This window comes from Patagioenas fasciata, chromosome 16, assembly GCF_037038585.1.
Source record: "Patagioenas fasciata isolate bPatFas1 chromosome 16, bPatFas1.hap1, whole genome shotgun sequence".
Lineage (NCBI taxonomy): Eukaryota > Metazoa > Chordata > Aves > Columbiformes > Columbidae > Patagioenas > Patagioenas fasciata.
The window spans coordinates 12,122,351-12,138,723 of record NC_092535.1 but is presented as its reverse complement, the minus strand read 5'-3'; the positions used below and the strand labels follow the sequence as shown (position 1 = coordinate 12,138,723).

The 16,373-nt window shown below is 42.0% G+C and overlaps 1 protein-coding gene across 2 annotated transcripts; it reads left to right on the top strand.

Moving 5' to 3' along the window:
- The first annotated feature begins 3,926 nt into the window (after positions 1-3,926).
- Positions 3,927-13,155, top strand: CYP24A1 (cytochrome P450 family 24 subfamily A member 1). 2 transcript variants are annotated; one of them, XM_071815517.1, is made up of 12 exons: positions 3,927-4,184; positions 4,280-4,470; positions 4,841-4,934; positions 5,623-5,719; positions 6,927-7,018; positions 7,815-7,926; positions 9,314-9,459; positions 9,769-9,935; positions 10,124-10,202; positions 10,629-10,823; positions 10,921-11,032; positions 11,867-13,155. In XM_071815517.1, the coding sequence occupies exons 1-11, from the start codon at positions 3,927-3,929 to the stop codon at positions 11,029-11,031; spliced, it is 1,542 nt and encodes a 513-aa protein (XP_071671618.1). In that variant the 3' UTR covers position 11,032; positions 11,867-13,155. The 2 variants fall into 2 exon arrangements, with proteins under 2 accessions (XP_071671618.1, XP_065706134.2); XM_065850062.2 differs by having other exon boundaries at positions 11,862-13,155.
- The last annotated feature ends 3,218 nt before the right edge of the window (positions 13,156-16,373 follow it).

Below are 16,373 nucleotides of genomic sequence, written 5' to 3'. Positions count from 1 at the left end.
TCCCCCAGTGAAATCTCTACCTCCTGAACGTGAACCATATGCTTCGAAAAACTGAAATGTTCGGTCAGATTCGTCATTGTTACTGCTTTTCAAACTGAATGTGCCTTTCTACAGTGCTGTGTGGAAGGTGAAGAAAGCTTCTAGACTTCTGTCAGTCCTGTCCAAAGAGACAGCCTGAGACAGTAACTCATTCTCACACCTTCCTAATGCACAAATACTTTGCTACAAGAATTCTCTTCCCTGATCAAGAAGGACAAGAGCACGCAAAGAGCCAAGAAACTGAAAAAGCCCTGAGATTGGTTCTGGTAAGCCAAAGAAAAGAGAAGAACCAGTCGAGTCCTGAGTATTTCCAAGCTGACCATCAGAACATCTTGTCATGGATCTCAGTTTCTTGGTCTCTGGTCATCACTTCACTTTCTCCCTGACTTATCTTCCTGTAAGCTTATCTTCTCTAGAGAATGACGGGTGCTTTTTTCATGTAAATCAGATCATAAACAGTTAGTCACCAAAAAAAGATTCAACTTTTTTTTTTTAAAGTAAACATTAACTGTGCTTAATTTAAGTCAAGAAACCTCTTCATTTTCTTGAGCCACATACTTTATTAGAGACTCCTTCAATAGCTGGATGTCGCAATGTTTATTGCTGAGGTAGATATCTCAAACAGGTTGTGGCCAGCTGGGAGATTCCTTGGCTGGTGGAGTTTGAGCTGTTCATCCACCTTTCTGTTTTTCTGCATCCCTCTAAGGATTACCTCATTCTCCGTTTGCTCAGCAGACCTTTTTTTCCCACACTGCTACTGTTGTCTTGTATGATCATCTGGTGTGGAGTGAGATTGGAAGGGTTTAATCTTGAAAACCTAGTGTCCGAGTAAAAAATACAATGAAGCTTTCTTTTGCTTTCAATTTACAGTGAGTGTCTATGTAACAACTTTGAGATCTGAATTATCAAATACATTTCAGTTTCTCTTCTGTAGAATGGGAATTACTGTACTTTCCCATTTCCTAAGCTGAATTCATCAATATTTACAAAACCATAAGATCCTCAGCTGCAAAGGGACATAGAATTAAAAGCATATAAACAAAAATGAGCAAAAACCTGGAATAACAACTTTGTGTTTTGACACTAGAGTTTACAAGTTGCATCCAGCTTGTCTTCCCCGGCATTGTGAAATACCTTCCTGCAACAGAGATACTCCCTGTGCAGTCTCCTCATTCTCCTATAGCACTTTTACATTGTAGCATTTTAGAAAACACAGGAGACTTCAAAAGCATTTTTAGGGCCGAAATAGCGAAAAGCTCTTTCCAACAAGGAGGAAGAGTAGAGGTCAGGAGACGGGAATTGTGTAATATGTCACAAAAGTAACCTCCTGCAATTACAGGTACTGAGGAAAATCAACCGCCGATCTAAAGCTCTTTCCCACTGAGGAGTTATTTTGGTACTATTTAGCGTATTTGAAATTCACTATATGAAAAGCAGTTGGTTCGCTTTGTGTGAGCTCAGTGTTTTACAATATATGGGAAGTTCAGCTGTTGTATTTCCATGAGATTTCCAAGCACACCTCAGTCTCTTACATCCTATTGAGGAGTTCTTAGCTCGATGGAATTTCCAAGCTTTATTTAAAGAATGTGTTATGATTGTTCCCCAGGAGGTAGGACTAGCAATTGTAATTAGGAAGGAGCTCTAAAACTTGGACTTCAGGTACTGATTAAATATTTTAGTGATGAAAAAGCTACACTGTGATACAGCCCTTCTGTTCCTCTGCAGCAGTGCCTGTCAGATCTTCTACAGAAGCATCACACAGACAGAAAATACTGTGGTGTCCGGTGGATAGACACCTGTGGGACAATGGTGACATCTTCATTGGTACAGGTGCCTCAGTGGAGCGATAATCCTGTGAGGATATGCCCACAAAATTCAATTCAGGAACCCTGTGGCTGGTGTTGCTTTACTCTTACAACAACCCTTGATATGTTCTAAAGGTCATAAGAAAAGCTCTTGCTGAAAATTAAAGGCTTGTTTTTGAGATCTCTTAAAAGGGAGGGGAGGAAGAAGTAAAGGCTGAAAATGCCCTTAGAACTGCACTTACCAGAACCTGAGGCAATCATTAGCTCTCTCAGCCCAGGCCTAACTTCCCTGCCAGAGAGTTACATCACGACCACAGAAGTTAAATAAAACCTTTTCCATTCTGGAGTTTAAAAACAACTTAATAGAGAAGATTTCGTATTAACAGGGTGGTTTCTTCCCCATAGCAGTGATGAACATGGAAAAATTGACCTGTGCCCAGTTTAGTCTTGACTTGCCTACTCCAGACTCTTTAAAGAGATTGTTTCACAAACACTAAGCTATGACCCTTCAAATGAGTTCATTTTGATTCCTTAAATAGACAGGTGTTCACAGAGCACACTAATTGTCTCTTCTTTCTGTTTCTCAGAAGAACTTATCATTGAACAAAGCCCAAACTGCACTCAGTCCACAAGGACAGCAAGATGCATTTTCAGTAGAGCTGGTTCCAAGAAAACAAATCACAAGTGTATCAACTTGCTGTGGTGTTTCCCTAAAGAAAAAAAAAAAATGTACAAACCTTTGAACCAGCTTTAATTTTAAAACCCACCTAGAAAGTGCTATGATCTTCTGGCCCATAAAGTATGATCACATAGAAGAAAACCACTGAAATAGAAGGGCAAGATTGGGAAGGATGTACCAAAACCACATGAAAAATCTCCAAGTGAGATGTTATGCTTTTGTACATTTCTATCTGTATTATACACTACCAACTTGGTCTTTTTATTGTCATTAACTTTACTATGAGACGTACCTTCATGGGTCTTAGGTTCCATGTCAAACTCATCTTCTGATTATTCCTCTGCTTGTCACTTTTCTAACACACCCATCTATCTGCACACTCTGCATCTTACTGTCGGAAACTTAAATAAAGGGGATTAAGAGCTGAGTCACAAAACACAACTTGGGAAAGATGAAAAAAGGTAGTGTGGGGTGTCAGAAAATCAGGTCTTCATTGTAGCATATCTGTCTTTCCTGGAAATCCTCTGGTTTACAGGTAGCTATTGTCCACAGCCTCTCTGACTCCTCTTGCAAGGAGAGGACAGAGCAGTAAGCACCGAATGACCTGAGCTGTTTTATCTGTGCCAGCACAACTTCTGCCTTCACTTAGTGTGAAAGCCTTTGGCTCTCGCTGAGAGTCACTGTGCAGTTTCCGATTAAAAGACTCACAGCATTTACTGATTTTTGTCAGAATTCAACTGCTGCCAGCACTAACAGTGAAGGGAATTTCGCCTTCTCAGATGATGCACTCACATGCCCTCTGCATAAATAGGTGGTTAGTCAGCCAGATAGAGTAAGAGCAGTCCACGCACCAAAACTTGTTATTCCTCAACTCCTTGCCTTTTTTATTCCATCGTTTCAAAGTGCAAATGTTGAAGGAAGACTGAACAATTCAGCCACCTGTGCATTGCGGTAGGAACAGCACAACCCCCACTCCGCGGTGCGTGCAATGCAAAAGGTCCAAATTAAAAATAAAATAGAGAGAAAATGCTTGATGAGACTGTTGGCAAGAACGTCAGGCAGCTTCCCCAGGGAGCGGGAGCCGCCACCTGCCGCGCTGGCCGCCGCCTGCCCCCCGCTGACCCCGGAGCCGTGACAACGCCCGTGACCTCCCGTGTGCGGCGGGGTCGGGGCCGCCGGGAGCCCCCAGGCAGCTCCGCGGGCGGAGGCGCGGCCGGTGCTGGCTCGGTGCCCTCCTGCCTCGCCTGAACCTTTCATGAACCGCTTGCCCCGCAGCCTCCCCGGGCCGGGCCGGCCCCACCTCACCCCACCCAGAGCTCCCATTGGCCCCCGATGAAAGTCCAGCAAGCCTCCCGGCTGCTATATATATACATCTATGAGGATGGGTGTCTGTCACCGCGGCGATGGCAGCCTGCAGCATCTTCCTCCGGCACCCCGCCCTCACCTGCGGCCGCGCCGCCGTGAGCCCCGCCGGGCGCGGAGCCCCCGCGCAGCGGTTACGCGCCTCGTCCCTCAGCGCCCTGCGGCCGGCGGCGCCCCCCGCTCCGCGGGGCCGCGGACACCCCCTGGCCGCCCTGCCCGGCCCCCCCAGCTGGCCGCTCATGGGCAGCTTGCCCGACGTCCTCTGGAAGGGGGGGCTCAAGAGGCAGCATGAGACGCTGGTGAGGCGGGCGGAGGGCTGGGGGGATGCTGCGGCGGCGGGAGCCAGGGGAGCACCTCGCACTCACCAAGGGGGTTGTTTCTTCTGCACCCCCAGGCTGAGTACCACAGGAGGTTCGGGAAGATCTTTCGCATGAAGCTGGGGGCTTTCGACTCGGTGCACATCGCAGCCCCCTGCCTCCTGGAAGCCCTGTACCGCCGGGAGAGCGCCTGCCCCCAGCGCTTGGAGATCAAGCCCTGGAAAGCCTATCGGGACTATCGCGACGAGTGCTACGGGCTGCTGATCCTGTAAGTGCATCCTGTTAGCGTCCCTGGGGAGGTGCGGGAAGGGCCGGTTGCTCCCTGCGGTGCCGGGGGAAGGTTTCCTAGGTGCCCGGGGGATGCTGCGGGAGGGCAGCCGCGCCCAATTCCGCGGGGACCAGGGCGCGCAACCCGGGCTGCGTTCCCGCGGGGCGGCGGTGCCGGCGGAGCCGCCGCACGGAGCAGGTTCCATCCCCTGTACCCCGAGAAGCGGCTGCGGCGTCAGATTGGCGCCCGTCGGTGCGATGAAGGCGCTCGGAGAAGTCTCGTTGCACGTGTTGCGGATTCGAGGTTTTTCTGCTCTCTTTGTTCTTTAAGCCTTTCTCTTTCCAATCTCGCTGGTTTTAATTCAATCTAGGGAAGGAAAGGACTGGCAGAGGGTAAGAAGCGCCTTTCAAAAGAAATTAATGAAACCCAGGGAAGTTGCGAAACTGGACAGCACGATCAATGAGGTACTGCGCTTGGAGAAATTCTTTCTTTCTCTCCACTCCCCTTGGAAACCTGGGAAATAAAAGCAGATCAAGTGATCTGTTTTACCTGGATAGCTGTTGTCTGCTTAATAGTGGTAAAATCACAAGTTAATACTCTGAAATCAGGGAATAAGAAGTACAAACTGATTATTAGGGTCTGACCAAAAGTGAGACCAGGCAGAAACCTGTAGTTGAGATTGTCTGTCTCCACAGAACGATAAGATGATTCCACAATTATACAGGCTCCTGCAAACAGATTTTTTTACTTAGTCTTCTTGCATTCCATGTTTTTTGCCTTGTACATTCTTATGTTCCTCCATTGAGGGAACACCTCTTTAACCTCGGTGTTCCTCACTGAGTTTGAGGAGTATCTGTGATAAGCGGCTTAATCCTCTTTTTTGTATGTGTGTGAAAATCCAGTATCCCTGTACAGGAAAGCTCAGTTTGTTGAATTATGAACAGTAATAGCATGAGAGTCATGTAAAATCCAAACATATGCTAACACAGGGGGAAATGTAATCTTGTTCAAAGAAGAGGAAACATAAGATCTCTCCCTTACGTGAGATTATTATCTAGTTAAAAGACAGTTGAAATGCTAAATTACACAGGAATTTTATTAGTTGATGTAATTTGGTTCCTTTCTTTTGTCTCTCTTCTCTCCACCACTTAGGTCCTAGAGGACTTCATGCACAGAATAGATGACATTTGTAACCACAGTGGACAAATAGAAGATGTCTATTCAGAATTCAACAAATGGTCCTTTGAAAGTAAGTTGCTTTTTGCCTGAGAATGATACACATTTTGTACCTGCCATGGCATTTTAGTTAAAGCACAATCAACGATGATGGTGAAGGCTGATAGTTTCCAAACTATTGGCTACAGTATCATGGAAAGTGGGTTGCATAAAAGGTAGGGGACCATCAGTATACATGCAGAATTCATCAGCATCTGTACAAACTGTCAGTTCTGTCAGGTTATCTATGTGGCTTGTAAAAAAGTAATAAATAAATCAAGCATTAATGGTGACTTAACCAAAACCTGGGGGAATCACAGTGCATTTATCTAGAATGGGGTCAGATAGCCCATGACCATTTTTGTCCATCTGATGTTTGTAAATTAGCAACAGCACAAGATCCATTAAATGATTCAGTAATGGTGAACAAATGTTCATTGTAGACAAGGGTTGTAAAATCGTATTTTAATTGTTTACATTGGGATTGAGAAGCACTGGAATAAGTTACCAAGACAGGAGCCTCCAGCTTTAGCAACCTGTCAGAGTGCAGTAAGGAGCCGGGAATGACTTTGGGCAAAAGAAACTGCATCAGTGGTTCCCATCACAGAGGGAACGTCAGGTATAGTGTGTAACTGAATGAGCTCCGCCAGACCTGTCTGCTCTGGGCTGGCTCATCTCGGCAACCTGTGCACTGAGTTCCTGAAAACATTTCAGTGGTGACGGCTGCTTTTGGAAAGGAAGAAACAGGAAGTGACAACTTTAGGGGGAAACAAACAAACAAACAAGAGATCAAGTGGAAAGAGGTGGAAACTGGTGGAGTGTGGGATGCTGCCAGTGTTGGCAAATGGTTTCTGTGAAAAGGGCTGGGAGATGCTGGACTAGGTGGCCTCCTCAGATCCTGTTTTCCTACTACTCTGTTCTCTTCAGTAGCTTTGCCAAACAGCTTACTTGCTAAATATGCCAGCCCTGCTTGGCAGAATGATCTGTTGCTTATGTAAGGGGATCAGTGGTAATTAGAATCTGAGAAGAAAGTGCTTCTGTAAGAGCACCTTAGCTAGATGTACTGCTACTGGGGTCAGAGGCAAACGTGCAGATGGTGAAGTGCTGTTCTCATAGATGTATATCGTGGAACAGTGACCATTTTTCAGAAGGATAACCCAAGCCATTCCTTGGTAATAAATGGGTGACACCATGCATGCTCTTTGTTGATATCATTTAATGATAATATTGCTTAACAACAGGTATCTGCCTGGTGCTGTATGGAAGGAGGTTTGGTCTCCTACAGCAAGATGTAGAGGAAGAAAGTTTGAACTTCATCAAGGCTGTAAAAACGGTATGGAAAAGTCTTTACTGTCATGATTTTCTACCCCTACTATGAATGAGAGGGTATTAGTTTAAATGGGTCACCCCAAAAAGAAGTTCAAGCTTCTGTGCTACATCCATATGGGCAACTTTGCACATCCAAGGCAACACTTGTATGCACAATGCTAGTACTGCTCATCTGACTGTCCCATTTATGAAATGCCTAAATCCGTAGGGGAAAAAATGCTGTGTGGGCACTGGGGTAATCCTGGAAATAAAGTAATCAGGTCGGCTGGTTAACTTTCCTCTCCCTCTGAGACACCTGTTGTGCAACACTGCTGATAGTTGGGTGGGACTCTTGGAGTTGTGTGGGATTATGCAAATACACTGGATGCGGAGGTTTAGTCATTCCTGCGAGCACACCTGCCGTGCATCTTGCTGCAACGTGGACTCCAGTGACATGTATCTGCCTAATTTTAGCCATCTAAAAGATAGGCATCTAGCCTTGCCTAGTATTTTAGCTCCATCCATTGTCAAGGGAGAGAGTGTCACTGCCAAGCGGTGGCTTGTCCAATTCTAAACCAGTTGCCTAAAATAGATAGGATGAATCACCCACCAGAGAGGCCGCCCATCCTTCACTGACTGTCCCTAATTTTTAGCTGGATAAAGTCTAAGTAGGTTGAGACCCTCCCTTTCTGTCCAGAATGGAAAATCTGTCAGAATCTTGACTTCCTGAAAATTACCCCTTACTTTACAGTCTAATTTTGTTCATATATTACAAGCAGCTAGATTAAATAAAGATTTCAAAAACTCTTTCTCTTCTACAGATGATGGCTACTTTTGGAATGATGATGGTGACCCCTGTGGAACTCCACAAGGGTCTGAACACAAAAGTCTGGCAAGCTCATACTAAAGCATGGGATGATATATTTAAAACAGGTTATTTATTTTTTTTAACATGATTTCTCTCCTTTCTCTTCTGCTCTGTTTCCTCCTGGGTGGAATTAATTTTCTTCATACTTGCTACTACCCTACACTGCTGTTAATTGCTACCGAGATTGAGCCACCTTTGTGAACCACAAACCTATTCCAAGCATAGGAGCACTGTTTTCTTGTGACTAATACTTAGCTCAGGATGTGAAGCAATACCTAATTCCCAGGGAAACCCCAGAAATTTGGGAGCCAGCAACATAATGAATCCGCTTTCATCTGTCAAAGAAGTAAACAGCTAGAGAGTGTATAATCTCTTTAAGGCAAGGTAGACGAGTGAGAAAAGGGACCTCCCTCAAAGGGACCTCAAAGGGAGTTGTTTTCTTGAGAAACAAGAATTTTATACGCAACAAAAGACTGTTTGTTACAAAAAAAAATAAAAAAGAAGAGGAAATTATAGGTTTTCCGAACAACCTGGAATATAGTTGTAAGTTCTAAAAACAGAAGCAATTTAAATCATCAGGTACAGTTTGGCTTTTTGACAACATTTTCTGTCTATTTCAGATGAATTTGCCTTCAAGGTTATGAAAATGACTCTAACTCCAGATATTAACTTAAGTTTATATTTTTCAATATTTTGCTAGGAAGTGACACTTATAGCTAAAGTTTAAGAGGTTTTGGCACTTGTAAGACTAAGGGATATATTTCTCTCATCTATTTGAATACCTGATACTTCAGGAGTTTTGGTCCTGGCAGCCACACATGCACTTATTTTATTGCTTCTTAGTTTATGGGTTTTAGGAATGACATTTTAAACCAGTTTTGTTTAGAAAAAACAGTTTTACACCTTCGCTTGACATAAATAGTTCCATACTAGGAACTGGTCTTAACAATTGGTATATTCATGAGAAAGGGTGGGCAAAATCTAGCTCTCTATATTAAAAAAAAAAAAATAGCATGTAAATTTGACATCTATTTTAATCTTCCCCTAGTAAATCAAAGGCTCAGATTTCCCCTTGGGGAGACTGAGTGCTAAGTTTCTGATTTTTTTAACACCTTGATCCCCTTTGAAAATTCAACCTAATAAATTTTACATGCTGTATTTCTGTTTGCTAAATATTCCTCTGAGCACATCAAGGATTTCCTTTCCTAATTTAAGAAAGCAGAATTCCTAATAGTTTGCAGGAGCTCTTTCTGTTGCTTTTGTGACCAAGTTCTTTGGTTAAAAAGTGAAAATATCATTATTTATTCTGCATCATTCTAATTTCTAGACATAAAAAAAGAGCACAGCTTGGCATTCTCTTTCAAAATCCCGCATGTAAGATGTATTTTGCTTTGATTTTTGTAGTATTTTTAGTGACTTTCCATTAATTACCTTGTGCTCCTCCCTCCTCAGCCAAGCACTCAATTGACTGTCGGTTGGAAAAACACTCTGCAAACCCTCGGGAGGATTTCCTGTGCGACATCTACTCTGGGGGACAACTGTCCAAGAAGGAGCTGTACGCGGCCATCGCGGAGCTCCAGATCGCCGGCGTCGAAACGGTAAACCTGACTTTCCAAGAGCTGCTTAAAATGACCATCCTGCCAACCCTCTGCTTTCTTCCATAACATTCAAGAGTGAGCTAGTTCTGTACTTCTGTGGCCTAAATACGAGTTAATTTTCACCTGAAATCTCTAGTTCTTTCTTCTGTTTGTTGCCCCAAGAGAACAACTGTGATGGCTCACAGTCCCTTGGGCTTACAAAACACCATAAGGCAGTGACCAGCCGGAAATGTTGCTTTGAACTTTTGGCGACTTCTTGTTTCCGTCACCACAAACGATGACCTTACATTTCTTTTTGGTTGCTTTCAGACAGCCAATAGTTTACTGTGGGCTTTGTATAACATTTCACGCAATCCACATGTTCAGCAGAAGCTTTTCCAGGAAATACAGAGTGTTTTGGCTGCTAATGAGAGTCCAAGTGCTGAGAACCTGAAGAATATGCCTTACCTAAAAGCATGTCTGAAAGAATCCATGAGGTAAAGTTCTCAAATAATTTGCAAAAAACAAAATGATCACAAAGTTTTTTACCAGCTAGTGTGTACTAGGGAGAAAGAAATTTCTAGAATATAATTTTGTTCACTTTGTTGTTTAGGATAAACTACGACAGACACAGGAAGAAGAAAACATGCTGGAAATTTAACTCATTTTTTTTCTTTCCCTGCAGATTAACACCCTCGGTGCCATTTACCACTCGCACCATCGACACAGAAGTGGTTCTGGGAGATTATGTACTGCCCAAAGGGGTAAGTCAATTAATTTAGGTTATTATAATATTTTGTCATTGATTAACTGTCCTGTAAACCAGTGGAGCCAGTCATATTTCAGTCTCAAAATGACTTTGCCCAAGGACTAGTCCTTGGATAAAGGATGAGGAATTCACATCAAGAATTCCCATAAACTGAAAACCATATATGCCTACAATGCTGTTGGATTTAGGCAAAAATATTTTGGTGTGCTATTTCAAAAACATTTTTCAAACTTTCCTATGATTTTCTGAGGAAACTATGGACTTTTCTGTGTTTGAACTAATCTCCAGAGAATTACACGGCCTCTTCTGAGGAAACCATCTAGCCTTTGCTCTTGCAGTTTTTTTTTCCATTAACAAGCTGATTCACTTGGTAGCTCTAAGCCAATTTGTAATGAGCCTCTCTCTATTGCTTTGTTTATAGACCGTGCTGATGATAAATAGCCATGCCCTGGGTTGCAACGAAGAGTACTTCAGCGGCTGGACTCAGTTTAAACCAGAGCGCTGGTTTCAGAAGAATTTAATAAATCCTTTTTCCCATGTTCCGTTTGGCATTGGGAAGAGGATGTGCATCGGGCGCCGCGTAGCAGAGCTGCAGCTTCACTTGGCCCTTTGCTGGGTAAATTCTCTTCTGTACACAGTGCCCAGCTGTTGTTCTACGTCTAATTGGAAGATCTAGAGGCCGAAGCGTGCTAACTGAAATGTTTGTGTTTCAGCTCATCCGCAAATACCAAATTGTAGCAACGGACAACAAACCAGTAGAAACGCTCCACTCAGGAATCCTGATTCCCAGCCGGGAGCTTCCCATTGCCTTTCACAGGAGATAAGGTATGTGCATGAGGGTCTCCTGAGTACATGAGACTGATTTTTGAACCTCATTTAGAATTTTTATAGAACTGTGAGTGTAAGAGAACAGACATTTTTCTAAGCTTTATTCTCAAAATGTGCGATTTATTAAATGCCACCACATTTTGTTACTTTTACCGGAAAATATTCAATGTGCTAAGAAGACAAATTTTGTATGGTCAAGGTTCTGAAGTTAGCTGTCTAGTTTTAAACTCCAAGAGAGCATATCTTCTGTGCATGATGCAGATCAGAAATGTGGAATCAAAATGTATGTACTGTTGGGGAAAATAATAGCCATTATTTTGTTATAATATAACTTATCCACCACATTTCTAAAAGATATTTCCTGAAAAATAGCATTTGATTTTGAGCATCAATATACAGGTTAAAAAGAAAATGCCCTGGTGAAGGAACAGTGCACCAGGACACTACAGAATTTAGATTAGAAAAGTTGATTTTAGGCAGAAGGATAAATAAAATAAATATCAATTTGTAAATAGTTATACAACTTATTGTACATTGTAACATGTTCTCTGCTCACAAACTTATACAAACAAGCTAAAAGAAAAGCTTACTTGCATAAAAGTTTGAATTGGAAAACTGAGTCTTTGATCTAGAATTAAGTCCTCAAATTAGTGACATTTAAATACCATGGGAGATGCATTTTTTTTGCTGGCCAACACCACAGGAAAAAAATCACCCAAGATCATTTGAGTAAGGCTATTCCTTCCATTAATTCCTTTAACTGAAGTTTGTTCAGTGCTTTTGCTTTCAAATAATCAATCACTATGTAGATTATTTTTCTCTTTAGTACAGCTTGCAGAAAACAGATGACAATCCTACTGCTGCCTTCTCTGGAAAAACATGCGTTGACTGGGAAAGCCAAAGCCTACGGTAACCAGTGGAGAAACTGCAACACACGTCCCTGGAACAATTGCTGAGCCAGAAATAGTATCAACAAAAACTCCCATACTGTTTTATTGGAAAATGTGGTTAGTTACTTCAGTTGTAGTTAGCAACGTTAAGAGGAAAGAAAAATACCATGCACGTTCATATACCTATGCAAAATACTGATCTAGTGCAGCTGAGGGACTGTGCGGGATCGAGCTGGATAACGAGCTGTGGAGTGTTATGTGTGGTTCTTCTTAGCACACGGTGAAGCTATTATAAGCTTAAGCTGTTCAACGGGCTGGCTTGGAAAGAGCTGGTTTCCAGTTTGTGGGTATCATATAGGACACCTGGGGGAACAATGGTCACACTGAACTGGGCCTGCTAGCTCAGAGCTGAAGAGTTTTGAGGAGTCAGCTCAACAAGAAATTTGCTTAGTCCTTATCAAATCACCAATGTCATGAATTAAGCTGAGAAGTAAAAACACTAACAACAGGGCTTAAAAATCAGGATGTTGTCTTCATAGAAGGGAAATAAGGACAAAGCTATGTAAGAGGATTTATTCTTCATGCCTGTGCAGTACTTTGACTTGGACAGTTCCAACACTGTCCCTGCCACATACCCTGCTCTTTTCAATAGAGGATTTCATGGCTCCAGCTCCCACACAAGCCATTTTATCACACCTTTATAAAACCTTAGTGGCCTTTTATTGCATGAGAGGCCTTATCCGTAAATAGAATCACTGGAATCCTATGGGTTCTGCCGCTATTAAATGATGATTATCCTAACAGGATATTTACTTAATCAGATAAGTAATATTAAATGTATGTTTCAAAAAACACAGGAAATAAGGACCCTAAACGTTTCAAAGAGGTCTGTTTCTTGTGGAGATTTCAATACCTGTATCTAAAGGTTAAAGTTGTCACTGCCCAGCATGAAACACCGTGTTAGCTATTACGGTCACTTGTGTATTTTTCCCATGATGCAGTTTCAAGTACAGGTTTATATACATAACCACTAATGGTTATTCTTATTTGTTTACACTCTGAAATGATACAAGTTGTTAGCATTTGTTGGTCTGTCTCCCGCAGTTCTTTTTGTTTGTTTTCCTCCGCTGTTATCATCAGACATGTAAATGTAGCCGTATTACAATGTGTAAAGCAATTTGTGCATCATTTGAATCTTCCCAGTCAATTTGGTAATGGTCAATTTTGTAATAAAGATTTTTTTTTTTCTATAAATAGTCTTCTACAGTTTGTTATAAAGTCTTTGTAGCATTACAGAAATCCTGTCTCTCATGGTAACGCCTTGCCAAAAAAATTGCCATGGAACTTCCATCCCTCTGCTTAATATCCTCAATGGGCTTGAACTTGGAGTTCTACAAAATCAAGTTACTTTAATTCAACACTGAAAAAGTTCTCCTTTATGATACCCCCAAGCTGCATGACTGTGTTCTATAAACAGGCCTTAGCTGGGAAGGTATTTGACCAGGGAGCTGCATCCCAGGTTAGCAAGCGTGAGGGAGTTCAGGCCTGCAGCACAGAGCTTGGGTGCCACACTCCTCTCGTGCCATTAATCCTCTTTCCATTCCTTCAACCCAGGCCAGCACCAGCTTTCAGGAATGTGTTACATCCATGCCTATGGTTGCTTTCCCTCTGCATGATGTTGTCAGAGCTCAGTGAATGCAAGCTTTCTGCATGCATAGCACGGTACAAACATGTTCCTCTGCAGCAGGCACAATACTCAGGTCTCCAGGGGTGGGATTGTTAAATTTCTCTGCTATTACAAGATAAAATCTATAATGTAAAGTTTTGAGGAAAGATAAAATAGTTTGAACCTTTGCAGGATCAGAATAAACGATGTATATATAAAAAAGCCATCCACTCAGCACTGTGACTGGCAGCCTGATGGTTACACAAGGAGCAAATTGGACAGATATCAAACCCATGCTGTCTTTGCCAAGTGCAGGTTGCCTCCGATTGAGTGAATGATGGTGTAAGAAAAACTGTACAGCACTGGGTGAGAACGTAATTTTTCTGCAAATCGTATTGCCATGTGTACTTCACAGTGATCATAGTGATCATGCAGTGATTCACACTTGTGCTGCTGGAATTAATCTGGCAGCTGTGAGCATGGGGTCCCTAAGCCCAGGGGAGGTGGGCTGGGAGACCACGGGAGCTCACCCCATCCCAAGGAGCTGGGCTTGCTCATGCTAAGGCGCAAGACTGCATGGGGAGATCTACCCAAGCTGCTACAACAATAACTTAGTCTTTTTTATAGCATTATAACCTAATATTACTCGATTAGAGACATTGGAGTTGTGGCAATTTGAAACAAGTGTTAACAGAAAGTCAGGATTATTGTTCAATTCCAGGCATATCATGTTGCTCACAAACATTCTGATGATTTAACTTTTGAAGACTGCCAAAGAGAAGAGGTGTTATCTAGCTGAACTGACCTTGACAGCCTACTTATCAGCTATTTCAAAATCCTTTATTATTTCTGTATAGTAAATCACAGGTTCGTGCTTGCTGGACAGCTCATTATTTTCACTATTTAGTGGACTCAAAGATCTATGTGAGTGTTGCTCTGAGTAGGGTTTTGCCCAACTCTATACATGCAGAGGTACAAATGCGTGCTGCCTTCTGGATTTCTAAAAGTACAATAACCACTGACCTGGAAAATTTTGTTCCGGAATATTTGTAGATTTTCAAGTTCCTGAAGTTTTCAAAGAACTTCATTAATCTGCTACCTCAAAGTAAATGTCCAAAGCAATTTCCCTAGGAAATAGGTAATTATCAAACTACACAGATAATGAATGACCGAGCCAGACTTGCACATTAAGAAACCCATAAGGCTTTTTTTTTTTTCTCATATTTCAGAAGCATGAAAAACAGCATAATGTTTCTGAGATTAATAAATGTCTATGAAATCTTCTACCTATGGCCAGCTGGATAAATTCAGTTCAGTTCTTTGCCTCTTTGAAATGATTTGTTTGTTCAGAATTACATATTAAAAATACAATGACAACACTACTACTCTGTCGCCGTTTCCTGCCGTTACTCCTCAGAGGAAGATGGTTGGATTGTAAAATGAATGGAACTAACTGGCCTCCACATTAACTTTCTCAACAAGGAAATGAATGAGGGTTACATATCCAAAAGGAAGTTAATTCTGTTCAGGCCTTAAGTATGTTAGTAGGAATGATACAAAGAAAGTTGGAGCCAACTAATCCGTGCCTTTTGTTTTTTTAAGTAATAAAGATTGACAGTTTTCAGGACTTGCATTTTTTTTACGTGTATTTTGTTCATTATAAACTGGTTATTGTACAGTATGATCTGAGTCAGTCTCTGCTTACATGTTTCAGCGCTGTGATTAGATGACAGATAATGTGTTCCAGTTTGTCCTCTTCCAAACTGAGAAAGTTATTTGTTCTCAACAACTAGAGGTAGAATTAATGTCTGTTGGTGCTGACTTTAACGAATGGGCCCAAGCTCTGAAAAATGAATTCTACAAAATATGAATAGCTAAAGTTCATTTCAGAATACAGTTTAAGAGAACAACTCAGCACGTGCCTAATTTTAAATACGTGAAACAGCATCCTGACCTCAGTGGGACTGCATGTGTATGTGTGGGGTTTTTAATGCATTATTATTTCTTATAAAAGGAGAAATTTTAACAATTTCCAGCATATCATTTGTGGAACATATATCCAGAATTCATGTAAGAGTTGTAGCTTTAGAAGAAAAAGCTGCCGTTCGTCTTCAGATAATTGAAACAAAGGACCTATTGAGTTGAGACTACAAGTCATGTCATTATTCTCTTCTCCTGGATATTTGTGTTGTTCTGATAACTTGTGGATTGATGTACTGTAGTGTGGATGGCTGCATTCGAATTTTTTTGCTCTGTCCTTCCGGGCATGGCTTGGGAAAAAGTATTAATATTATATTACAAAACTGAGCATTATGCTTGTCCATTTACATTAATACTTGGGTATTTCTGAGTATCAGATTTCTGAGTATCTGTCAAGTATCTGTATCATATTTCAAGAAAGTAAAAAACAGAGAGATGCTGAGGGTTTTTTTTGCCACAGAAGCAGCACATGCCCTGACCTTCCTGCCAATGCTGCCAACTCTCTACTCTCTTGTTCAATAGCTTGGGGCTGCAGTCCCACTGCCTTAAATCCCTTTCACACAACGAAATATAAACCAGCAATGCATTTGTTGACATTGCAGTCATGAAACTGGTATCAGCCGCTATAGAACCAACACAACTCTTTGTGCAGGGCAGTGTAACAGGTATGGATGGAGACCACAGTTAGGATCTGGTTCAACCTTACACTGCACTTTTTCCAAGACAGCCCAATTCTCTGTGTGAATGTTACTGTTCACTTCTTTTTTGTCTGTTACTCCAGAAGTGCATTAACACCTCATAC